Source organism: Choristoneura fumiferana, chromosome 16, assembly GCF_025370935.1.
Source record: "Choristoneura fumiferana chromosome 16, NRCan_CFum_1, whole genome shotgun sequence".
In the NCBI taxonomy this organism is placed as follows: Eukaryota; Metazoa; Arthropoda; class Insecta; order Lepidoptera; family Tortricidae; genus Choristoneura; species Choristoneura fumiferana.
This window is the reverse complement of record NC_133487.1, coordinates 19788711-19814807: the sequence shown is the minus strand read 5'-3', so window position 1 is coordinate 19814807 and position 26097 is coordinate 19788711. Positions and strand designations below refer to the sequence as shown.

The following is a 26097-nucleotide window of genomic DNA, read 5'->3' as shown; positions in this document are numbered from 1 at the left end:
GATAAGTATTATTCAGCGTATTTGCGGTATTTTTAACCGACTTCAAAAAAGGAGGTTATCAATTCAGTTTATTTTATGTTTGTTACCTCAGAACTTCGTCATTTATGAACCGATTTGAAAAATTTTTTTTTCGTTCGTCTAGGAATGCTTTCAATTAGGTCCCATAAGCACCAAATCAGGATCCGATGATTGGATCCTAAGGAAATCGACGGAACTCTTCAAATATTGTAGGGACACCTATGGTAATTTTGATATGTTAAGTAGTAACTTTTTTTTTATTCGACTTGATTTTCAAACGAGCAAGTGGGTCTCCTGTTGGTAAGAGATCACCGCCGCCCATAAACATCTGCAATGCCATGGGTAATGCAGATGCGTTGCCAACCTATAGGCCTAAGATGGGATACCTCACGTGCCAGTAATTTCACCGGCTGTCTTACTCTGCAAGCACTGCTGCTTCACGGCAGGATTAGCGAGCAAGATGGTGGTAGCAATCCGGGTGGACCTTGCACAAGGTCCTACCACCTTCAAACTTGTGCATTTGCTCTTGAAATACATCATTTGATGAAGTGGAACTGATGATGAAGACCACAGTTGACCATTGGAGTTACTACTCAATAACAAGTATTTCACGGGTTGAATTTCAATTACTTTACACAGGTGCTAAGCAATTTAAGCTCATCGTAATGCATAGGTGACATGGAACGGGTGATGAAGCACCAGGAATCCTCAATAATGAACGTCTCTGCATCGGAAAAAGCAATTTTTCTTAAAAGGGGACGAGCAGTTGACATTAAACTATTGTATCTTAGATGTTTTTACACTAAAAAGAGTAAAAAAAAATATAACAAAAATTTACCCGACGACAAAAAAACCATGAAAATATTTTTCTACCAGTCTGAATTCGGTGCCTCAGCACGAGCCAGCAGGAGTGATTGAAGCCCAATATACGCGTATAGTATGTAGGTGAGGTAGGTCCACTCCTGCTGGCTCGTGCTGAGGCACCGACTTCAGACTGGTAGAAAATTATTTTCATGGTTTTTTGTAGTCGGTTCAATTTTTTGTTATAATTTTTTTTTTCTATCACTATTCCTATGCAGATTTTCAACTACCAAAGTAACCAGACATCCGCAAGTTAACTAAACATACCTTTCTAGAGGTCAGTTGAAAATGGTGGTTGAACAAACACTCCATTTTACGTATGTCTTCGTTGCACAACATATATAAGGCTATGCGACCTTACCTCGTCGCAGTTGAAAGCCTCGAGCCTGCGGGTCGGCTGTCTTAGTCGAAATTTAAAAAATCAGTGTCAAACTTTTTTTTTTCAAAATGCGTGTGTTATTAGTCGTGGCAGTTTGCTGTTTGGCCAGTACGAAGGCGCAGACTCTACGTGAGTTTATTAAAAATATATATTTAACGTTATAATTATTACTTATAATTAGTTATAATTACATTTTTAACCAGGATAAGTGACACAGTTTATGAAGATGTGTGCGTGGTAAAATTTCTTGGTGTTTCGATTTTGAAAACCGTTAGGATTTAAGAACAATAATTATACAAAATGAATTGTAATGGTAACACAGTGACAAATTTGTTATCATTATAATTTTTATAAGAACTGTCCTTTTAATAAATATCATCTGGGACTTGATCATGACTACTTGTAACCATGTGTTTGTAACCAAGTAGCTCCACGACCACGCTACAGTGTGGTCGAAACGTCGAGGTAAAGGAGAGTCTTTTAGACCAAAGGCTGATCATAAATGAAAATAACTCTATCGTGTTCCTTGCGTTTCTTTCTATAAGGGAGAAAAAGAAAACTTATTTACATTGACGATTATTTATCTCTATGCCAAAATCACGTCGATCCATCGCTCCGTTTCCACGTGAAAGACGGACAAACATACAATAGTACATTGTGTCTTAAGGGCGGTAAATAAGGAATTACGAACGAGAGTCTATTAAGAAAATTAGTACGCGCATTGACTTATTTACCGACCACGGGTTTCATGACAAGCACATTAAGGTCGAGGGTTTTATTTGGGGGGTTGCAACCAAGGTAGCCTGCATGTTACGACACTGTTTACGAGCAAGTGTGATGAAAACATACAATACAACACACACTTTCGCATTTATAATATTAGTATGGATTGTTTAGAGTTGGTTTATACCATTGTCCCGTTACGGTTCCAGAATCATCTTATATATGTATCTAGATATAACTATAAGGTCATTGGTAAGCTGTGAGGGCTACTAATGAACGTTTAGCCCTACCCCAACACAACATGATTACAGTTTGCTGTATCCTTGTACTATGCAGTTGCTTAATCGGCGTTCCATTACCATGTCAAAGTAAGGCAAACCACTTTGAAACACTACAATTAAGAATTTATGTATCAAACAAGTTTACAAAATAAAAAGTATTAAATCAGTGGTTACTTTTTTTTTCGTTTTTTTTTATCACAAATGAAAGTAATGATTTCTTTCTTTAGTAGATACTCTTTTATCATTTGAAGGTTCAGAGTCACTTGAAATTTCCACAGTCCATGTGTTACGATGGCAGCAAATAACAAATACATAATACTAGTGTAGCGACATATCCAGAGGCGTAGCTAGGTAACCAAAGGTCCAGGCAAAAAATAAACTAGGACCAACTAAAAGCGTTTGTTCCATATTCCGAATATTCCGAATGTGGGAGAAATTTTCACTAGTCCAATTTATAGAAAGAAAGAAAGAAAGAAAATGCGTTTATTGCCAACAATTAGGTAGGTATATAATGCATATTACACAAGAAGGGTACCTACTCTAAAAATTAAGTTAACTTACTAACTATATGCGGGTTCTATAAAAGTTCGTGAGACCTGCTTTCTAATGTAGGGGTTAATGAACTTTTATAAAAATCCCGCCTTAACCTAAAAGTATCCCCGCATGCTACTCGACCCATTAAATTTCGGCAAATGGTTCGGGCATCAGCATAATGCTGACAGTGTCAGGTCTTCAGACTGACACTTCAGCGCTGTTTTTCAGCCCGAACCTGTTATAGTTTGTAAGTCAGAGTCCTAGGGGCCCCCTGAGTTTGGGGGTCTAGCCCTCCGGTAGCTACGCCACTGGACCTACCCCAACTTTGCTCGGGTGTTGAAAAAACAAAGCAAACCTATAAACAAAGCCACTTCACATGTAGTATAATATACTCAGCAGCACAAAATTTGTCCCACTCTACATACAAAATTACCTATTTCTGCATACATTTGAGGGCCAGATTTTTTTTCCGCTCAGTATATAATACAATACAATCATCATCATCATCAGCCTACAGCAGTCCACTGCTGGACATAGTCCTCTTGCATGGCGCGCCACAATACTGTCTTCAGCCCCTCGCATCCATCCGCTGCCAGCGACCCTCTTAAGGTCGTCCGTCCACCGTGCCTCAGGACGCCCTACACCTATTGCCTCCATCCTATCTCAAAATTCATTCACACGGTACTTACGCCATGTCAATAAAAGTATACAATAAATTACCTACCCAAATAAAATCAGAAACAAAAGATAAAAAAATTATACAACTAGGTACTAAAAGATTTTTTAACTCAGAACTGTTACTACAGTATAAATGAATATTTAGAAGAATAAAGAAAAAATAGTTTACCTGTTATTATTATATGTAGATAACTTACATAAAGTTAATTTATAAAGTGTTTAAACCTCTTGTTAAAGATTACATGTGGTTAAATTAGCATTAATATATTATGTATAAGTTAATGAATGTAATTAATTTTAAAATTGCCACGCCCCAATAGGGCATCATTTTTTATATTTTTATGTAAAAGGTGTTGCAATAAATAAATACTGAATACTGAGTTAAAGTCCTTGACCGTACAAAGATAAAATGAGGGTAGACTAGACAGTAGCTCGCTCAAAAGGGATCTCTTCCAGGCATAGCAACCATGTATAAATACCTAATAAAGTAATACAAATACGTAAAAGTGGCAAAAAGAAATAGAGGACCATCAAAAACAATAATACTATGTTGAAAATACAAACTGAAATATAGATGCTCAGAAAAACCAGAAAAATAAGACCAGCACTAAAAAGTACCGAACCCAGGTCCTCGGCATTCCGTGCCGTGTGCTAATACCCCACACACACGCACACGGCACGGAATGCCGAGGACCTGGGTTCGATTCCCAGTGCTGGTCTTATTTTTCTGGTTTTTCTGTGCATCTATATTTCAGTTTGTATTTTTAATTTAGGTTTTACGGGATGACCGTAAAAGCAAAAATTTTGAATTGAAATAAAAAATACAAAAAGATTCCAAAAAAACAACCTTAATAATACTATGAATGACACATGTATACGTACGTACTACAGAGGGAGAGCCGGCGGCAAGCGACTTGCTGTATACTAAATACCTAAAAGATGCAAAAAACGTCTATTTTTCAGCGTAACGATGCATCTTTTTGATGACAATATAGCACTGTTAGTAACTAGAGGTGAGACGTACTAGGCAAAACGCGGACTGAGTCTTGCGAGTACGCGTCCACAAAAAGACTAGATCCAAAGACTAGGTCCACGAGTATCTACGAGTACCTACTTAACTCAATTGACTCAATGCGTAAACAAAATGATCCCCGTAAATGCACTCCCGTAATTGCGTATACGCGTACTAGTTTTAGTAGTTTTACGAATATCGAACTACCGAATTCCACGTCACACTTCATATTTTTTTAATTTTAACTTATATTAAATACCGACTAAAAACTTCCCTTCATACTTTATACAGGCTTAGGATTGTTAGCAATTTTTATAATTTTTTCAATTAAAAAGTGTACAAAAATGCTATCAGTTTTCAAGTTGGCGGAACGTTGTCAGCCGCCGTACTCCTAAATACTTGTGGTTTGGTAGCACATATATTAAAACTACATTTAACACCTATTCAATAAATACACTATTATTTTGAGTTAGGCAAATTGTATTTCTGTGATACTTTGACTATTGATTAAGTACAAGTTAGTTTCGGAAAGTGTTTTCAGCTTGCGAGCCGGCGAGCGAGAGACGTCAAGTCCAAAGCATCATGGCGGCCGCCCGCGCGTAGTGCGGTGCGGCTTCCGGCTAGGGATGAGCCGTGCCAACATTAGAGCTCGCCTACAATCGCCACATACTCGTACGCTAAAAGAACCGCGGGCGGGAACGCGTACTCACGCGTCCAAGCCCAAACCTATTCCAAAAACCTATTCCAGTAAATACGTCTCACCTCTATTAGTAACTTACTGTTCACTCAGTTCTTGCAGTGTTTTGTTGTTAAACAGCAACAACTGGAAACGGACGTGGCGTAATGAGCGACAGTAACGATGCGCAGGCGCAGCACAGCATCCTTAATTCCAGCGAAGGACGCGCGGCACCGTTACGGGTACTACTTTGCAATGAACATACAAACACACATACATACGCTTATTAGGTCAGAGCAGAGGTCAATCGCTGGTCAGTTTTAAACAAAAAACCGGCCAAGTGCGAGTCGGACTCGCGCACGAAGGGTTCCGTACCATTATCTATACAACATTAGACATTACAAAAAAACACGTTTGCTGTATGGAAGCCCCCTTAAATATTTATTTTATTTTAATTAAATTTTATTTTTAAGTGAATATATGACTAAATTTTCAATGAATATTTCAAGCGTCTACCTGTTGCCGTTATTAATATCGAGCAAAAACGGCAAAAAAAACACGTTTTTTGTATGGGAGCCCCCCCTTAAATATTTATTTTATTCTGTTTGTTAAACCGTTTTTATTAAATATGTCTAAGAACCATCGCTAAAAAACTTGCTTTCAAATAAAAAAACCTCATTTAAATTGGTCCACCAGAATCGAGCTACGGTGCCACTACAGACACACATAGCGGTCAAAACTTATAAGACCCCTCTTTTTGCGTCGGGGGTTAAAAACGCTTTACATTGCTTTCGAATAAACTTAATTGCAAAGTAATAGAAAAAAACCGGCCAAGAGCGTGTCGGACACGCCCGAAATAGGGTTCCGTAGCCATTACGAAAAAATTAAGTAATATTTTTCTAAGGATTTCGTATTTTATACGGAATCTTCCAAGTTTAGGTATATTTTATACCTTAGGCTGCTATTTACTCATAAACTACTAATAATTCTCAAGAAAACTTAACCGTTATAGTTTTCCTTGAAAGTTTGATATACTTACTACCATCCTGAATTTTTTCAAATTTTTCCACCCACCGGTTTACATTTTAGAGGGGGAGAAACTCGATTTTAATGAAAATTTGCACTTTAAAGTTGAATATTTCGCAAAAAAATCACTAAATCGAAAAATCGTTTTACCAACCCCCTAATGATTTTAAAAGACCTATCCAACGATACCCCACACTATAGGGTTGGATGAAAAAAAAAAACACCCCCACTTTACGTCTATGGGAGGTACCCTAAAAAAATATTTTTTTAATTTTTAATTGTACCATTTTATCGGCATAGTTTACTTATATATCCGTGCAAAATTACAGCTTTCTAGCATTGATAGTCCCTGAACAAAGCCGCGGACAGACAGACAGACAGACATGGCGAAACTATAAGGGTTCCGTTTTTGCCATTTTGGCTCCGGAACCCTAAAAAAGTCGCTGTTTTAATGTCGTTCAGTTTGGCGAGTGCGATATATACGTTTTAATTATTTGCTCCTATTAAAGAACCCACTGTAGGTATATAGCATAGCATCGTAGTCAAATTACATACGGAGAATCTGTGTCTGATGTTTGCAGACGGCATTCATTGAAACGCGTGCGATGTGGAGAATTAACAATAAGCAACGTGTTACACGAACATTAGTTGCATTAGCGCATATTTAACGGTCCGGAAAGCATGGCAAAACCGAGACGCTTGAGCAAAACAACCACCTACGATAGCCTTGTAACTTACGTGTAAACTTTCGCTATTTTCTTGTAATTTCTCGTACATTCGGGGCTTTTGTATTGCTAAAATCTTGTCTTTAAACGAGCATTGTTTATCTATTTATTCGAGGATCTCGGTAACGGCTCTACTGATTTCGACGAAATTTATATTCATATGTTCTCGTAAGCGGGGGTGTTTCCAATTCAATTAAATTTTCCTGAAACGTAGGAGTTTCCTAGTTCAGGTATATGAATTAGTTTCCCTTAGTATATAGAGCCTATAAGTTTGTTATACTTTTTTGTTAATTTTGTAAGAGAAATAAAGATTATTATTATTATTAATTTATTTAATTCAGATAAAAATATATATTGGGTTAGTAACTATGTCCTATGAGCTAGTGTTAGAGTGTGATACATTCAAAGTAAAGAACCGAGTTTCCGAGTTATGTTTTTTCGTGAAAACTTTAAGCGCAACAAGTTCAGTAATTTCAATAGTTCTGTGATCAGATATACTCGTAGACTATTAATCTGGAGGTATCAGGTTATTTCCTCCACACAATTTTTATATTTGTGCTTGCCTTATGTTTTTTTTTTTTTTTTTTTTTTTTATATTTTTGGGTCCATATCGGCTCGCATACTTATTGGAAGTCCGAATGAAGGTTATGTTTGTCAGAACGATCGTTTGTCATAATCATAACACTTTCTTTTCTGAATCCAATTATCCAATTATTATTGTTGTTGTTGTTGATGTTTTGTATAAGGCCGCCTATTGCTTACCTCAGAAAGTCTCTGTGTATATACCTGTATTTTCTTTACTGCTTGCTATGTGTTGGTGTGCAATAAAGAGTTATTGTATTGTATTGTATTGTTCTGAATTATTATAAGACAATCCTAACCTAACCTACAGTTTTCTATAGGATATGGCCATTTTAAAATTTCAGAAAACTGTAAGGTTTCAGTGGTTTTTTTTTATGACTAACGATGACTCAGACAATGTTACGGTTAGACTAGCGGAGAGTAGGCGAACTTTGGCGCTCCCTATTCCTAGAATTACTTACCTCACGTTTCGTGCCTGTTGCGGCTGTAGTCTCGAATAAACCACAGGCTACCTATGGTCACCGCAACATGGGCAAAACGTCGAGATGGTCGGGACTCGGGACTACATCTTGAATCAAACTTCCTTTTAATTTTCGTTAAAATGCTTCGAACGAAAATTAAATCATCTTCTATCGCACTGTATATATATAAGTGAGAGAAAGAAAGAGCAATCATACATAAAATAGCATGATATTTTCGTAGTATTACCAGCTTTAGCTGTTTTAGTACGCTCTTAGCCCATCCTTTTATCTAAAATCGGACAGTTTATTTTACCTGTTTATTTTCCTTGTGCCGCTGTCACCTCGGCGTCCAAAGCTGGCCAAGGCAGCGCGGGCGCAGCATCCATCTGTCATTTTAATGACTACCACGACACCATCAGCATAACTTATGTGATGTGCATATTTATGTGACAACGACCTATTATGAATGTAAATACAGTTTACCGTTGAAATATTCTGTAATTAGAGAGCGAACTACGACATATAAGTCCCTTATCACTCTTGCGAATAGCAAGCGTATTTTTAACCGACGAAAAAAAAACGGAGGAGGATTTTAAGTCAACGCGTATACTTATATATTTTTTTATGTATGACCTCGCATAAGCTTTTACGGAATAATTCTCCTTTTATTGGATAGGATACCCCGAGGGTAGTCCCATTTAAATTAGGAAAAAATCCTACCCTACAGGATCAGTATTTCGTCTCGGTAGCTGCCTACTCTACTAAGTAACTGTCACTCTTTATTATATGTATTTGATTGGATACTCATAATGTCACATGAAATTTAAAGTAGGGAAAGGATTAGGAAAGACTTAAAGATGGACTAAGTAGAGTTGAACAAAAATGCATTTTACTTTTTGCGTTATTTTAATAAACCACAAAATGTATTATGTTTTAAACCTTTTCTTTGGCTCCATCACTACGTATATTTGTTACCTACAAATTAGCTACGGAGAAGTATTTGCGCCTCTTCTGGGATGTGCCACCACCACCATCCCAGCCTATATACGTCCCACTGCTGGGCACAGGCCTCCTCTCAGAACAAGAGGGCTTGGGCCATAGTTCCCACGCGGGCCCAGTGCGTATTGGGAACTTCACACGAACCATTGAATTGCTTCGCAGGTTTGTGGAGGTTTCCTCACGATGTTTTCCTTCACCGCAAAGCTCGAAAAAAGAAGGCTCTGGGATGTGCGAAAAGCTTTATTGTTCAATTTAAGAGTATAAAAAATTCGCATTCTGATAAATAACTTCAATACTTAGATACTTTTTTACTATATTATATTAGATGAATTTAAACCCGTACACCCGTACAACAATACTGTATATCGTTGTGACCTCAGATCATCTGAGGTTGTGACACATTGAGGTACGTAATAAATGCGCGTGAGTCCGTACGTAACCGCGCAGCACTCGCGACTGCAGGGCTAATACGAAACTTTTTTTTTTTTCTATTTTTTTTTGAGGCTTAAGTGCACCAGTGTGACTATGCCAGCCTCATTGAAAGACTCGATGTCCACATTCATCAAACACTCCTATTGCGATATCCAGATTATCTGGCTGCAAAGGAGTGCTTGATGAACCGATAAATTCGTACTGCATCTTCCGATACCGGACAACTCAAAATAACATTCACTGCACCATTGAACAGGTCCAAATCACTCAACCACCTCTCGCGGATATCCTTCGTCAATACACACTCCACCAAAAAATGTATTAAGTCCTCAATCTTATTACAATCCGTGCACATGGGGGATTGAACTACTTTCATCATATTTAAAAATTTATTCAATGGAACATGTCCTGACCGCACTCGAAACGCCTACTACTACGAAACTTGAAACTCGAAGTTCGTGTCGTGCGGTCCCTCTGACACTTATACCATTTAATAAGAGAGCGAGAGGGACCGCACGACACGAACTTCGAGTCCGAGTTTCGTAGTAGCCCTGCTGATGGTTGCCGAGGTATGCTGAGAGGTCGTTTGTATGAAGACGGTGTACTGCTCCTTTTTTGTACTGTCCTCACCTACATCCTGCTGGCGAGTGCTGAGGCACCGACTTTAAACTAAGAAGTACCTAGGTTAGGTTAGGTTAAATAAAAAAAAAGGTTTATTATTTTTTGCTTTTCAGTTTTTTCAGCGGTTTCATTTTTTTGTATGAAGGCGATCACGCAACGAGTTCGCCGCGACTGATATTTGTATAGAAAACACCCAAGTGTGATAAGGCCCTTAATCTTCAAATTTCAAATATTTATTTGCATAAACAAGGGTATAAATTGGTCTTACATAATGTCATAGGTTGCATTCCTTGTTTTGCCATAGTACCTATGGCGTACAAATATTTATAAAATCACATTATCAATTCTAACAGATCACATGCTTACATTTTATTATTCACAATAAGTTTATGTCAAAATATTATTAAATGTCAAATGTATATAAATAAAAATAATTATACGAAAATAGTAAAAGTTATTTTAAAGCAGGTTTGACAATAAAAAAATATTATAAATATCTAGTAAATAACATGATGTCATAATCTAGTACTTACTTGTCATGAACTCGTCTGTAGAGTAGTAGCTGTTTTCAACCAGATGCTTAAACAACTTTTTCCTAAACAAATTGAAAGGCAGAATCTTAAAATCATCGGTTAACACGTTGAATATCTGTACTGCCATTCCGTGAACATTATTTTTTGTAACAATTTGTGTCTATATGCTCCTCGCTTTGACTTGGCAGTTATAGTTTTGAAATAAGATGAATGTTTTCTAACAAAAACACTCTTGCTTTCTATCTGCCACAAATTCTGCACCACAGAATCATTTAATACCGGTCTAAGCGCAATGACATGAATGGGTTGACCGCTGCGCCGGCGCCGGTCAATGTCGCGTTGCGCAACTCCCGAGCATGCTTATGCTCTCAAATACTTGAATAACGTTACGTATTCTCTGACCGTGGGTATCGGTATAAATAAGTAAGTACATCATAAGTAAAGAAAGGTGGTAGGACCTTGTGCAAGGTCCGCCCGGATTGCTACCACCACCTTGCTCGCTAATCCTGCCGTGAAGCAGCAGAAGCGTGTTTCGGCGTGGAGAGTAAGACAGCCGGTGAAATTACTGGCACGTGAGGTATCCCATCTTAGGCCTCTAGGTTGGCAACGCGTCTGCAATACCCCTGGTGCTGCAGATGTTTATGGGCGGTGGTGATCTCTTACCATCAGGAGACCCACTTGCTCGTTTTCCATCCAGTCGAATAAAAAAAAGTAATATCTTTTCGCTTCTCATGCTCGTAAAATGAACCTACAGCCAAAAATTACGACCTAAAATTGCTTAGAATTAAACGTTTCGTGTGCTCTGCCTACCCCATTTGGGAATACAGGCGTGATGTTTGTGTGTGTGTGTGTGTGTGTGTGTGTGCAGGCGACATAAAATGATTTTTTATGCTCTATTGTATAAAATAAAATCTTCGTCTTAGACGAAGGCACTCTGGTATAATTATATAAGTATTTTTACTAAATCATATATTTTAGGTATTAATAAACCAACAAAACCAAAAACAAAATATATAACACTTATGCATGAAAAATAAAAGGTACCCAATAAGTAAACAAATTGTTTCCACTGCTGCTCTATTTAATTTCCTCCCAAAAAAACGAAACCTTTCCAAACTCAGGGGGGCCCCTCAGACACTGACTTACAAACTATAAATTTTAATGACGAATCTAGAGTACGTCAAATGGGGAACACGACAAACAACGAACAAACTATTTTAAATTGATAGTTTAGTTTGGGGCCTAGTATATATTTTGCCCCAGGGTCTTTGGTTACTTAGCTACGCCTCTGAACGCTTCGATTTTTTTTGTGCTCTCTCCTGTAACGAACATTCGCTACGAGTGCTCATTACAAGTGAATGCTCAAGTTTATCAGCATATTTAAAAGAGATTTCTTAATACGCATAACCTTTACGCCACCACTCGATCCTTCAGTGATGAAAACGTTTTGTAACTTCAAGTCACTGTGTAATCTCGTACAGCAAGGAGTATTAAGTATAACTCAAAAGTTACTTTCACAGCAGCAAACAATGTGGTATTCATCACACTTGCTCGTTAGCAGTGTCGCAACATGCAGGCTAGCTTGGTTGCAACCCCCCCTCCCCCCTAAATAAAACCCAAACACCTTTTTATGCCTATAACGCATAAACGTAATGAATGATAATTTGTGTACAACCTACTAATTATGATGCAAACCCCCTCTTGCGTAAGAACTGGATAGAATTTCAATCGCGCCCTTCAATCCGCCGCCTACCATACATGATTTGATTATTGAATTAGGCTAGGCGTTACTTTGCGGAGGTCTCTAGCAATGAACTGAAAAAATTACTCTGCTAACCCGCGACCTTATTATGATAGCCACGTTTATGCAAGAGATGTTTGTTCATGCAGTTCCTTCACCTCCACACTCTAAGAACACACACAAATCACACAAACCCATCTACCACCCCCAACACACACACTGATGCGATTCATGGTCGCCACTCGAGGATTTTGCTTCTCCAAATTACCTCTACTAACAACTCTCGAAGATCTTCGTTTAGAAACTGGAGCAAGTAAATTTAGCATGTGTTCCTATCCAGATTGTATCTGTCAGTCACCGTACCACGTCTCAACCTCTTTTTCTTACAGCCTCCTTCATCCACCCATGCTCTGCGTCAGACCCTGAACTGAACAAGTGCATCCAGAAGGCCGTGGCGGAAGCCGGGCCGTCGTTCGCAGACGGCATCCCAGCGCTGGGCATAGCGACCCTGGACCCCGTGCAGCTGGGCACCGTTCTTGTCAACAATCCCTCGCTGAAGATCACGTTTACTGACACTGTCGTGACCGGCCTCAGAGGGTTCAAGGTCAACTCCTTCAAGTAAGTTGAAAACGTTTTTTTTCTAGGCAAAATCTTTTTTAATGAGTATGTACCTACATACATTTTACTAGTTGTGCGCACCTAGATCGAAGTAGTTCGATCAACTCAAAATAATACACCATTTCGATTTACACCTTCCGGCTTCCAGAAATTCAATGAAGTCTACTCTACATTCATGTTGGCATGTGCTGTTTTGTTTTGAGTTGATACATTTACTAACTTGGTGTGTGAATTTGTTCAGTACACCAAATCTGATCAATCTCACCATTATATTTAAGCTCGTGGGTCGAAACTACTGTAATTATTTAACATAGTAACCTACCTACTAAGTGTATACTTAATGTTTTGTACCATGCACTAACCATACCTACATATACTTTTGTTTAAAAAAAATATTTTTTTTTATTTTGATTATCAGATGTTTATTCAAAGTGTACCGCGCTTAGAGCAACGCGGCCTTCCTACCGGAACCTTCCTTCCGTAGGAAGCCCGTGTTGCTCTAAGGTACCGCGTCAACGGTAAGACTACACTTCGAGTCAAATTTTCGATGAAAAATCTTTATACCTCAGTCAGTCAAACTAATTCATTGATCAAAAGTCAAACTGAATAAAATAACGCGTGATTAAATCAATTCTGAATGTTGCAGGATGAGCCCAGAGGCGGGAAAGGCGACGTTTGACTTCACAGCCAACGTAACGCTAAAAGCACAGTATGACATGAATGGACAGGTTCTCATTCTGCCAATCCGCGGGAACGGCCAGGCCAAGATCAAAATCAGTAAGTCTTCATCCTTTAACTCCTTGATGTTAGATGATAAACATCCAACCAACGACGAAGAAGTCACTCGACTTCTTGCCATTAGTATTCAGGAATGACTGTTTTAATCACTAGAGCCAGAAAAGTAGGCATGAAATTTATTGTGGTGATAATTTTAAAGTGGCCAGGTTTAACAGTTAGTTTTCTGGTAACAAGCGAGATGATGTGTGGCCGCGATCTAGCAAGCGTTAAGGTGCCCTCCACAGTGGAGTAAAGATTTACAAACTAGCAGAAGCTGGATGTGAAAAGGTATAAAGGTGGCAGGGTATAATGGCACATTTTACTGGTAGGCTGATACAAGCCGATTACGATGAAAGGAGAAGGGGCTTAAAATAAATAAATGAATAAATATCATGGGACAACTGAAACTGATTGACCTAGTCCCAAACTAAGCAAAGCTTGTACCTACTATGGGTACAAGGCAACGGATAAACATACTTAAATATATATAAACGAAATGCATATTATACGTCCAAGATCCGAGAGCAAACATTCAAAGGTTATCAAACTAGGTGAGACATAATTAACGAATACCAACTTGTCTACGAAGGCGTTGTTGTTTTTAGGGTCGAAAATTCAAAACTCGTTGATCTGACCAGATTGGGAAGATTAGAAGATCTGACGCCTGAAAATACCCAAAAGCAAAATCCAAGGTCTGTTCTAGAAAATGTAGAATCAACATAGCAAACAGATCAACACGTGACGCATGTGATACTCGTGGATATCCATGAAGTTTCCAAAACATTCGAGCGCATTCATAGAACCGGCTAGCGACCTTTCTAGCGCGTTGGGCAACCCGCCGGCATTGACCTGAAGGAGTAAATATAAAGAAAGGCCGCGCGACATCGGAGATCACGACTTGAGATTTATTAGCGACATGCCGGTGTCATTAGAGGAGCACGATGGCGACTTGATTGTTGCACGGTTAAAAATGATCTGGATTTATGGGGTTCCGTTTTTAATTTAATAGTGGTTTTTAATTTTATATCTGTATACTCGTACATTGGTAAATAGCGATCTTGCCAGTCACAGTGGAAAGTTTCTTCGATAAGGCTAACAAGATTTCAACCGACATGTCAAAAGTTTATCCGATATGAACTTTGATGAACCATACTACTAGATTCAAGGTCCCATACAAAATCAAAGCGAAAAAGTGGCCGTACTTATAGCGATATCTGATTTACGATATGAACGTTTCGTTTGCATTAACTAAACAATTCTTAGTAGGTATTCAAAATCTTCACCTTAAGAGAGGCCTGCCAATCCTGCCATCGCTTTATTCAATGGTTCGTGGCCGCCACTTGTGCTTTTCTCCTCCAATGGTTATTATATCTTCGAGCGATTTTGCCCGCCCGTTGACTTCAGTTTTTCGGCGAATTTCCGTTTTCCGAATTCTATTAAAAATTCTAAGCATAGTTCTCCCCATAGCTCGTACAGACATATATTATACATGCCTAATTTCATCAGGCATTACTTTTTTATTGGTGCTACAGTTTGCAGGTGGTAGGACCTTGTGCAAGTTCCACCCGGATTGCTACCACCATCTTGCTCGCTAATCCTGCCGTGAAGCAGCAGTGCTTGCACTGTTGTGTTCGGCGTGGAGAGTAAGACACCCGGTGAAATTACTGGCACTTGAGGTATCCCATCTTAGGCCTCTATCCCACCCGGCTATCTACCCATGAAAATTAAACTTTTCGAACAGGAGAGATGAAAAACATAAAGCTTGCCATATTCCTTCCACCTAACCCTCACCCTGTCTCCAGCAAACCTGAACATCCTCATCAAGTACGACTACGAGACGCGCGAGGGCCACTGGCTGGTGACTGGCTACAAGGACAGCTACAAGATGGATCGCGCTCAGTTCAAGTTCACTAACCTCTTCGGGGGCAATAAGCAGCTAGGTGAGTACCATGCATCGTCCAAAGTCGGCCCTAATGTTAAAACTATTAAGGATCAATGTCCTTTAGGTATACCACAAACTATCAACTACCTGAATTCATTAGGTACCCAAATACCCAATATATTAGAATCTTTTCACGTACATAACCTTACCAACAAAAAGTTGGAAACCCCCGACTTTTCCACTTCAAAGTTCAATATCTCAAAAACGGTTAAACCGATTTGATGAAACATGTCTAAGAACCACCGCTACAAAACCTGCTTTCAAATAAAAAAACGCATTCAAATCGGTCCACCCGTTTAAGAGCTACGGTGCCACAGACAGACACACAGCGGTCAAACTTATAACACCCCTCTTTTTGCGTCGGGGGTTAAATATACCATGGTGGCATCACATTGCCTAACCAACCATGAAAATCGTTATGACACTCACTGTGAAAACATTCTACATTGGGTCAGGTATCAAATGATTTAAATGTATAAGACGTACTTAACTATGTGGAAACAAAAACTTGCTAACTAGCCTCGATATATTACTGATCCATCCTAAGTAAACTCTTAAATAACAATGACTAGGTCAGAAAAGACCTGAAAGACCTTCCGGATCTTGCGGGGTCAAAGGCTGGCAAGAGCTGACCCAAGATCGTAAATCACGTAGTCTGGTGTTGGAGGCTAAGACCCACTTCGGGTCACTGCGCCCGGATAAGTAGGTCAGAAATTATCCTTCAACCCTTATCGGCGAACTCCCTACAACTTCATTACACATTACTGACTCAACAACCACACCACCTTCCAGCGGAGACGACAAACAGGTTCACGAACGAGAACTGGAGCATCATCATGCAGGAGATCGCCCCGCCCGCCATCACTGAGATCATCAGGAAGTGCATCGATGAAGTAAAGAAGCTGTTCGCCACTATCCCCGCAGAACAACTCCTGAGGCCGTGAATGGTTGGAACTGCTGCTGAAATTTCAACCGCTTTTATCATAGCTTAAGATGATGCTTTCAACTCATTCTTGATCTAACCACTGTTAACTTGGACTAACTAACCTTTTATGCCCAAAACTGCTATGGTGTAATATGTAATACATTTTTCGTGACCTTACAAAATTTAGACTCAGCGCTGGCTCTATAATTTGTGGTCCTCTTGTCATAATCAGTGTTTCTACCTATTATAAGCTTATGACACTGCACTAATTTTGCCTTATCTACCTACCCTAAACTATTAACTTCATGATATATTATGTTCTAGTTTATATCGGGTGTCGCCTGTAATACGAGCAAAAAATTAAAACGTAGATCGTCCTCGTCAAACTAAACAACATTAGTTCAGCGACTTTTAAAAATAATGGAGTCTTTGAATTTTCCTTTTTTCATACAAATTAAGTAGTACTATCAATGTTCGCCATCCTAGAACACAACTGACGTCGCCTGTCACGCTACAAACATCAAGCATTTTGCTTTACATGCTTCTTCGAACAAACTTAAAAGATCCATGTCTCAGTTTGTATTTTCGATACGGTTTCACGGAATACCCGTAAAAGTAACGAATTTGGAGTTGAAATAAAAAATACAAAAATACTCCAAAAATCCAATCATAAACTTAAAAGTGTAATAAAAATTAGAAAATTCATTATTTTTAAAATTCGCTGAATTAATGTTGTTCAGTTTGACGAGTATGATCTATGTTTTAATTATTTGCTCATATTACAGGCCACACCCGGTATTTAGATGGTATTTAGCTGTCGGTTATTAATCAATATGTTCACATATCTATCCATTTACTAAATACCTCATACTAATACATACCTGCGCCGGACGGGACGCGAACCCGCATCACTTGGCTATAGCCATATAACTTGGATATATCCGCCGTTCTTCCAAGTGCACCACTGCGTGCGATGCTCAGTACAGGTGGTGGCACACTCGGCGCGTATGACCAGGTGACGCAGGTTCCAGCTTTTAGGTACGGGGCAACCAAACGACTTTTTCGTTTAAAAAAAAATTACATTTCGTCATGCAAACTGAATCACATAAGGGTGGGACCTTTTCATAATTTCGCTAAGATTTCGTTGACAGATGTATGGGATGTCAACATGACAACAGCACAAAAGTTCGGCCTGGTACAGTCACCAGCACCAATATCTGACACAACAAACCGTGCATAAATATCTGATATGACTCTATTTCTAGGGCCAGAAGGATGTGTCAGACATTTTTGCACGCTCCACGTAGCAGATATTAATGCTAGGTACGTGATTCAGTTTCCTCGACAGTACTGGTCCTGTACTATCGTGGTGCGAAATTCGAACTTCATATCTTGCCGTCCCGCTGGCGCTAATATTATTTAATACGAGAGTGAGAGGGACGGTACGATACGAACTGCTTACAAAAACAAATAATACCTACTTATAACATTTAAATTCGCAGGAGACACGATACACAGGGTGATCAATGAGAACTGGGAGCCGGTGATCCGCGACATCGCGCCCGTCGCCTTCGAGACGATCATCCGCGCCTGCGTCGACGAGGCCAAGAAGCTGTTCGCGGCGGCGCCGGCGCACGCGCTGCTGCTGCCTTGATCACCCTGCTTGTTGTCCTAGAAGCTAGGCTAGATTCCTACAAATGTAATTACTCTGTCAGTTCGATTTTCAAAAATATCGGAGACGTATTTTTTCTTTTGTGAATCAATTATGGTCATGACCGGAGAGCGGAATTTTCGTGGCATTTTTGATCTGTCATAGTGACATCTCGACTGTACTTATATGATGGCGACTCAATCGACCAAACTACTTCTAACTAGGTACAGTCAAGGGCATAAATATATGTACAGCAACAAAAGGTCGATGTACTATCTTACTTCTTCTTACTTACCTACTACATTAAGTATGTACCGGTGGATGGATGGATAGATGTTTGTTACTCTTTCAAGCAAAAACTACCTACTCAACGGATTTGCATGAAATTTGGCATACAGGTAAAATATACCCCGGACTAACATATAGGCTACTTTTTATCCCGAAATAATACTACTTAATACTAATTCTGCGCGAGTGCAGCCGTGGGCAAAAGCTAGTTGCTATGATATGATATATAGAGGGGGGGCCGGGTGGGCTGTGCCCACCCCAGTATGGTCTAGTGCCCACTAAAGGATGTTGGGCTACAGATTCAAAGTTCTTCACACGAAAACCTAGGCCAGGCCCTCCCCTGAAAAATAATCCTATATACGCCAATGCTCGAGAACCATTCTCGCCCAACGTTATTCACCAATGACTTGCTTATAATTTGTTATGAATACCTATTTGTAAAGTGTATTGTTTTCATTATGGATCCTAAGAATCTTTTGTATTGAATTACCGCGTCCCAGTTGAACGCTAACAACTAATTAGGTTTAATTTCAAAACGAAAATTAGCATAAATATTTTGTACGGCATTACTTACACTACAACATTAAACTCAGTGCGGTTAAGTTTAAAGTTCAATATTCAGCACTTTAGAATGACATAGGATCGGTTCAGTGATGTATGCAACGCAACATGTCAAAACAGTGTCGCAAGTGCAACGTACCGTGTCAATTTAACTGGCATAGTATTATTTTAGTCAAGTAATGGCTAAAGCAGCGTCTCCACCAGAGATGTGCGAGGGTGTGTTGCAAGGAATGTTTTTCATTAACCAATAGAAACGCTTCGTTTACTTCGGCTCGCTCCGCTCAGCTGTTATCACTAGAGATGTGCTGTGCGAAGAAAGATTTTAGGGCCATATTTGAATTTGGTGTCGCCATCTTTTGGCGAGTAGCTGAACTACCTTGAGTCTTTTAACCAACGTTTTGCTGGATAGCTATGTCGACAAACGCTAAGCAGAGTACAGTCAACCAATTTGATTCCTGGGCCACCATGGAACCTTAGCATAATAAATAACTTTGTTCTTCTACTTTGTCATTCGTCGGATGACCTTGAATGTCATTACAACACGGTTCTGTGGTGGCCTAGGAATCAAATTGGTTGACTAGACATAATTATTAAACCTAGATTTAGTAAAGTTGGTTTAAGCTTGACATTTCTATACATTTTGATAGTACTAAACTGAGCTTTAGGTGCACTAAATGCGTATTTAATTATTTCCTATTGAACGGCCTAAGAAAAAAATCTATGTTGCATAAAGGACATTCCTTTTTTAAACTACCGAGATTTATCAAACCCATCTTGAACCTTTCAGTTCTAGTATTATAGTGGATTGTGAATGAGCTTTGGTTAAAGGTGTGAGGCTAGATCTATTTTAAGATTAACATAGTTTATTGTGATAATTAGTGTAAGATTAGTATTATTACTCTGATTAATAATAAAGCGATAATAATTAAATAGTAGTTTTATTATTAATATGCATCCTTTACTCGCATTACTGCTGTGTTACCAGTCCCCACAAATTCCCAAATAGTACATTGTGTCTTAAGGGCGGTAAATAAGGAATTACGAACGAGAGTCTATTAGAAGCCCGAAGTCGAAGACTGAGGGCTTTAATGAGTCGATGTTCGTAATTCTAGTACCGCCCGAGCGACATACAATGTTTTTCATCACATTTGCAAGTAAAATTTTATATTTGTAAAAGAAAAAATATAATTGTTCCAAATATTGGCGATACCTTAGGCTGTGCTCTTGGTAGCGCCGCCCTCTACCTCCCCCTCCCGCAGCATGCGCCGCAACGTGCGTGTGCATGTGGTCCATGTAGTCCTGCAGCAGCGCGCGCAGCCCGGTGCAGTATCAGTACGGGCACGGACGCATTTACCGACCTTGGGCTTCATGGCAAGAAAATGTGTACGCGCAATGACTCATTTACCGACCACGGGTTTCATGACAAGCACATTAAGGTCGAGGGTTTTATTTGGGGGGTTGCAACTAAGGTAGCCTGCATGTTACGACACTGTTTACGAGCAAGTGTGATGAAAAATAATAAATCCACTGCGTTACCAAGCTACACATTTTCCCTTCTATTTCAAGTTCATGATTCGAGTATGCGACTCCATTCTGAATTAGACAATAGTGTTCTTGAAAACCTGAATGACTAAAAAAAATTGCACTAAAACATCAGAGCGGCGTTTCTGTTGGTATGTTTTTTTTTAATCCCTTTTCATTTTCCACAAAGGTAAAGTTGTAGGTTAAAAGATTGCAATGATTTTCAATTCAAGTTTAACAGCTTCGAAATGATTTATTTCAACTATTCAAAACAGTCCTTGTAAATGCTTCAAAACTTCATAAAAATAGTACAAAGACTACATTTTACTTATACACTAATAACAATAAATGGAAAAAATGCAAGGCATTTTCAACACTGAGCTCAGTATTAATATCACAAATATACAGTACCTACAAGTTACAGCAAATATTTTTTGTTGCTATACTATATCATTATTGCCAATGTACTTATACTTTGATTTCAAAATTAGCTTAACATTTCTAATTTTATATAAAAGTCATACATCATAAAACAGCCTGGCCAAATGCACATCAGTACTAAATTTAAATTTGATTCTTGCTAAGTAGATTTCAAAATGTTATTCTTTTCAACTATCACCACCATCATACCAGTAAACTTCTTAATGGTAACTATGGCACTGTAGCAACTTAGGTATCTAGCTATAGGTACACGGAGTCACGTGATACCTAAGGTAGAGGGTCTTCGCGCCAGTTGTCCTTTGCCGGTCACACGCGTAACACTTGTGTACTTAATAATACAATAAATATATAGAGCTTAACCTTGGTTTCCATTCACCACCCCTAAAGACAGTACCTCTAAATCACTATCAGTTACTGCAGTTTTCTTGAAGTACTGGTGCATTGGTTATTTATGTTACAAAGGTTTCATAATTTTAAGCAAAAACTGTCTCTGTACAGGGTTTGTATCTGTGATAAATATGAGTTTGTTAAAATGCCTTTTCAATCCTTTAGGATCTCCCCACATGTATTGATGCGCAAAGAGCTTAAGTTGTTAAATAAAAAGAGTGTTACATCAACGCAATTTCAATGAAAAGACGTTGATATGTTCAACTCTATCTACGTCTTTAGATGCAGTTTGGATTGCCAGGTCTAAAAACACAATATCCAGATTCAGCACTTAATATGGCTGGACATTTTAACCAAAAAGTCACACATACCTTTTTCAATAGCTAATGATACCTTTTTTAAAACAAGACAAAACATTCTTGACTTTAGATCCACACATCTGTAAAATAAAAAGCTAAAGATGCCTCTAGCAGCAATGTAGCTGTACCCATAACCGCAATAAAGACTAAAGATGTCCAGCTAGCTGTCACCTGGCAACCCTAAATGTGGGGAGACCCTTAGTTGACACTGACTTATCGCGGGCACATAGCATGGCGGCCTCCGTCTACCGGCACACTGGCACCAGTGATGTTGCTAGCCAAGTCACTGGCCAAGAATGCAATGGTTGCTGCCACCTCCTCAGGCTTGCCAGGGCGTCCCAGAGCATGGGTCTCCTTAGTCCTCTCCAGAAACACCTTAAAAAGAAAAGAGTATTGTTCAATAGTTTGTTTACAACTCATGAGGCACCATAATGAATAACAAACAGGGGACGACCAAAAAAAAAGATTTGCAATTCGTCAAAGAACTACTTGCCATGGCACAATAGCCTTTACAAAAAAAGTTGCACTCACAAACCTACTCAAACAATGTACTACTTATTTTTTCTTTTTTTTATACTTATTTTTCTAAAGGGCCAGCAATGCATCCATAACTTAACTTATGTTGTCTTATGTCTGATCAACGGCCGTGATAGGAAATCACAATGTATAACGACTTTTACACAACAACATTACTAACATATTAAAATCTATGTAAAATCTCATGACCGCATGTAATAAATTCCTTCATAAAATATTATAAGTATATCACGGCCATGATTGTTTTCTATCAGGAGACATTATACCTGCTCATTTTACCAGATAAACGAAAAATCCACAATACACACACAAATATGATACATACACTCACACTCTCTATGGACCATAAACTATAAAAAGGCACAAATAAAAAAATAAAGAGATTTGTAAATACATATTGTTTTTAAATACCTTGTATTGCTCTTCTGTCAATCCTCCCCGTCTCTGCAGCTCAGTCAAAATAACTCCAGGGTTGACACAGTTGACCCTCACACCTTTCAGTGCCAACTCCAAAGCTACACAACGAGTAAACTGGTCTACGGAGGCTTTAGAGATGTTGTAAGCTAATACTCCCGGGAAAGATCTGATTCCATTGACGCTTGACACGTTTACGATGTTACCCTTAGTTTTTAACAGGTGAGGGACGGCTAGCATCGTTAAATAGTAGATGGAGCGGACATTGGTGTTCATGAGACGGTCGTACTGCGCTAGCGTTGTGTTTTCGATTGTGCCGGTCTCGATTATACCGGCATTGTTGACTAGTACATCCAGCTGGCCGTAGTGATCGATTGTGCTCTTTACTATGTTCTCAATGTCGCTTTCCTTGTTCAAATCGGCGGGAATCGAGAACGTGGCGCCGGCTTTATCGCAGTCTTTGATCACTTTCTGCAGGTTCTCGACGTTTCTGCCGGTTAACGATAGTTTCGCACCGAGTTTAGATAGAAAAACAGCTGTTGCCGCCCCAATGCCGGAGCTCGCGCCAGTCACCAACACCACTTTGCCGGCGAAATTCATCGTATTACCCAGCTATTTTCACGAACTGTGTTTAATATTGCACTGGAAACAAATTGCTCCCACCCAACGAATCTTGGTGTAATCTTATCTGAATATAAATAGATAACTCGAAAATAACAGACTTGTTTACACTTTTAAATAACGAAATCAGTGCGTTCGACTTTACGACGATACGTACGATCAAATTAAAAATTATAATACATCTGCTACTAACCAATCGGTGGTAATTATTTCATATTTAGATTTATTTTGACGTATTTTAACCAATAGCATTCAAGTGACAGAAATAATTTCGTTTCGTACAAGACAGCAAAGACAACTAACCAATATAGATCAAAGCAAATGTCATTGAATGCCATTGATAGTGCGTGACGTTGGCGTGACGAAAGCAAAGGACGAAAGCATGTAAGAATCAACCATATAATCGATTAATTCTATTACTAAAACAATCGATATTCATTGAATTTCTGACAAGATTTGCTAAGCCTAATAGATTTTAATAAGGTTAATTTACAATTATTGGTTTGACTTTAGGTTTGACTATATACTTGCCACAGTCATTGTGACACACAATTATGTAAACAAAATTATATAATGTAGCAAAATCATCTAAATTTACTGTTTCTTTTTCAAAATTCAAGTGATAAATAACATTCACGTTATAATGGCCGTAGTGAGTAACGAGTCTCAACTTGAAATACTTAGATTGTAACCCAATAACTCTCTTTAGCCGTGTATTTTTAGAAAGAAGTCATTCATATCCATATCGGCCAAGCAGGTGTGCAGATAGCCAACGCTTGCTGGGAGCTATACTGCTTAGAACATGGCGTCAGACCTGATGGCATCCTGGCTTTCCATGACCATGATAGTGGTTGCGGTCCTTTCTTCAACCAGACAGGAGCGGGAAAAGTCGTTCCAAGAGTAGTCATGATAGATTTAGAACCAACTCCCATTGGTAAATTCCAATTCGTGATTTTAATGTTCCTATGTAATTACTTTTTACAATCTTTTATTTATAGTACCTAAAAAAAAACTATTGTTTGTAGATGAAATTAGAAATGGAACATATCGTCAGCTATTCCACCCGGCGAGTTTGCTCACTGGGAAAGAAGACGCCGCTAGCAATTTTGCCCGCGGGTTCTTCGGTGTCGGAAAAGAAATGATTGATCTGGCTTTGAATCGCATTCGCATAGCAGCTGAGGACTGCAGCTGTCTGCAAGGCTTTATCATCTTTCGTGCTTTTGGTGGAGGCACCGGCTCAGGATTCACGGCTTTATTACTAGAAGGACTAGTCAGAGACTACGGGAAGCTATCAAAAATTGAATTTGCTATCTACCCTGCTCCAAAAATTTCACCCATAATTGTAGAGCCGTATAATGCAGTATTGACCACACACGCCTGTATGGATACGGAAGATGTCTGCTTTATATTCGATAACGAGGCGTTGTATGATATTCTCGCCAGATCATTGGACGTACCGCGACCTACATACACAAATTTGAACAGGCTAGTTGCGCAGGTAGATAGTATAAAAATGCACTTGAAAAATAGCAACGTACTTTAATAGGTACCTCCCAGAAAACTTAAGCATCTTATTCTTCAGGTTGTATCATGCATGACTGCTTCCATGCGCTTCGAAGGTTCCCTGAACGTCGAACTGGTAGAATTTCGAACGAACCTGATCCCTTATCCCAGGATTCACTTCCCTTTGGTGACGTTTGCTCCCTTCGTGCCGGCAGCGCGGGCCTTCCATGAGACCATGACAACGCAGCAGCTAATGATGTCTTGTTTCGAGCCAGCCAATCAGATGGTTAAGTGTGACCCAAGACAAGGCAGTTACATGGCATGTTGCTTACTCTTCAGGGGAGACGTTAATCCTAACGATATAAATGCGTCAATCAATCAAATAAAGGGCATGAGGACTATCAAATTTGTTTCGTGGTCTCCTACTGGATTCAAGGTACCAAAACAGATTCGGTTGTATATTTTTTGAGGATTTTCCCATTTTTAACAAAAAAAAGGTTTTTAAAAACCTACACTTTATAGGCGTACACGGCTACGGTAACAGTTAATTTGGTAATTTTTACGATAGGCAGTATAATAGTTTAATATTACGTTATGTTTCTTTTTGCCAAAACTAGATTGGGTTGAACTATCAGCCGCCGACAACAGTTCCTGGTGGTGATTTAGCGGCCCTGCAGAGAGCTGTGGTGATGGTGTCGAGCTCTTCAGCCGTCAGAGTCGCCTGGGAGCGCATCTGTAAAAAGTTCTCTCTTATGTACGCTAAACGTGCCTTCGTTCACCATTATGTGGGCGAAGGCTTGGAAGAGGGAGAATTTACGAGTGCTATTCGCAATATAAAAGCTTTGTCTAATGATTACAGAGAAGTGGAGTCTTGAAAAAGTTTACAAGTTGTGAAATTAGTTTTAGTTCTTTAGTGTTTAAATTGAATCAATAACATGTTGTTAAATCTATTCATGTTGACTTTTACAAATTAGAATCTGTTTCAATATTTTGGCTGTGATGAGAGTGATGATGGTACCGAAGTTTTCTTAAATAAACTTTTTGAAAGGATAACTGTATGATGTTTTTCTTTGCCTTACAACAGTTTAGACGAGACAAAATTATGTGTTGCCATAACATGGATTTCCGGATTTGCTAGCTTTATTTAGATGACTACGATTATAAATAGGATAGATCAGGTTTAAGAAAAGTTATCAAAAGTTTTAAATATAGGTAGGCATTTGTTACACCAAATTTTTTATTTGATTAAAAATTACCAAGTTTAATCAGA

At 38.9% G+C, this 26097-nt stretch overlaps 3 protein-coding genes across 3 annotated transcripts; 2 read left to right on the top strand and 1 right to left on the bottom strand.

Annotated features, from left to right (window-relative positions):
• Positions 1-1259: 1259 nt before the first annotated feature.
• On the top strand, positions 1260-18157 carry LOC141436437 (protein takeout-like). The gene is made up of 6 exons (XM_074099423.1): positions 1260-1387; positions 12672-12900; positions 13547-13677; positions 15480-15617; positions 16412-16566; positions 18047-18157. Exons 1-5 carry the CDS (start codon positions 1327-1329, stop codon positions 16561-16563), a joined length of 711 nt encoding a protein of 236 aa, XP_073955524.1. The 5' UTR covers positions 1260-1326; the 3' UTR covers positions 16564-16566; positions 18047-18157.
• A 3742-nt stretch (positions 18158-21899) lies between these two features.
• On the bottom strand, positions 21900-23605 carry LOC141436436 (3-oxoacyl-[acyl-carrier-protein] reductase FabG-like). The gene is made up of 2 exons (XM_074099422.1): positions 22701-23605; positions 21900-22127 (listed from the first exon to the last, which is right to left on the bottom strand). The coding sequence occupies exons 1-2, from the start codon at positions 23301-23303 to the stop codon at positions 21966-21968; spliced, it is 765 nt and encodes a 254-aa protein (XP_073955523.1). The 5' UTR covers positions 23304-23605; the 3' UTR covers positions 21900-21965.
• Positions 23606-23820: 215 nt separating this feature from the next.
• LOC141436434 (tubulin alpha-1C chain-like) lies at positions 23821-25880 on the top strand. Its single transcript, XM_074099421.1, has 5 exons — positions 23821-23976; positions 24048-24258; positions 24350-24822; positions 24907-25263; positions 25445-25880. The coding sequence occupies exons 1-5, from the start codon at positions 23968-23970 to the stop codon at positions 25700-25702; spliced, it is 1308 nt and encodes a 435-aa protein (XP_073955522.1). The 5' UTR covers positions 23821-23967; the 3' UTR covers positions 25703-25880.
• Positions 25881-26097: the final 217 nt, after the last annotated feature.

Coding starts and splice junctions, on each gene's coding strand:
- LOC141436437 (XM_074099423.1), top strand. CDS start 1,327: ATGCGTGTGTTATTAGTCGTGGCAGTTTGCTGTTTGGCCAGTACGAAG. Junction 1,388..12,671: donor TACGAAGGCGCAGACTCTAC/GTGAGTTTATTA, acceptor TTTTTCTTACAG/CCTCCTTCATCCACCCATGC. Junction 12,901..13,546: donor TTCAAGGTCAACTCCTTCAA/GTAAGTTGAAAA, acceptor TGAATGTTGCAG/GATGAGCCCAGAGGCGGGAA.
- LOC141436436 (XM_074099422.1), bottom strand. CDS start 23,303: ATGAATTTCGCCGGCAAAGTGGTGTTGGTGACTGGCGCGAGCTCCGGC. Junction 22,128..22,700: donor TGACAGAAGAGCAATACAAG/GTATTTAAAAAC, acceptor TTTCTTTTTAAG/GTGTTTCTGGAGAGGACTAA.
- LOC141436434 (XM_074099421.1), top strand. Junction 24,259..24,349: donor TTTAGAACCAACTCCCATTG/GTAAATTCCAAT, acceptor TATTGTTTGTAG/ATGAAATTAGAAATGGAACA. Junction 24,823..24,906: donor TGAACAGGCTAGTTGCGCAG/GTAGATAGTATA, acceptor CTTATTCTTCAG/GTTGTATCATGCATGACTGC.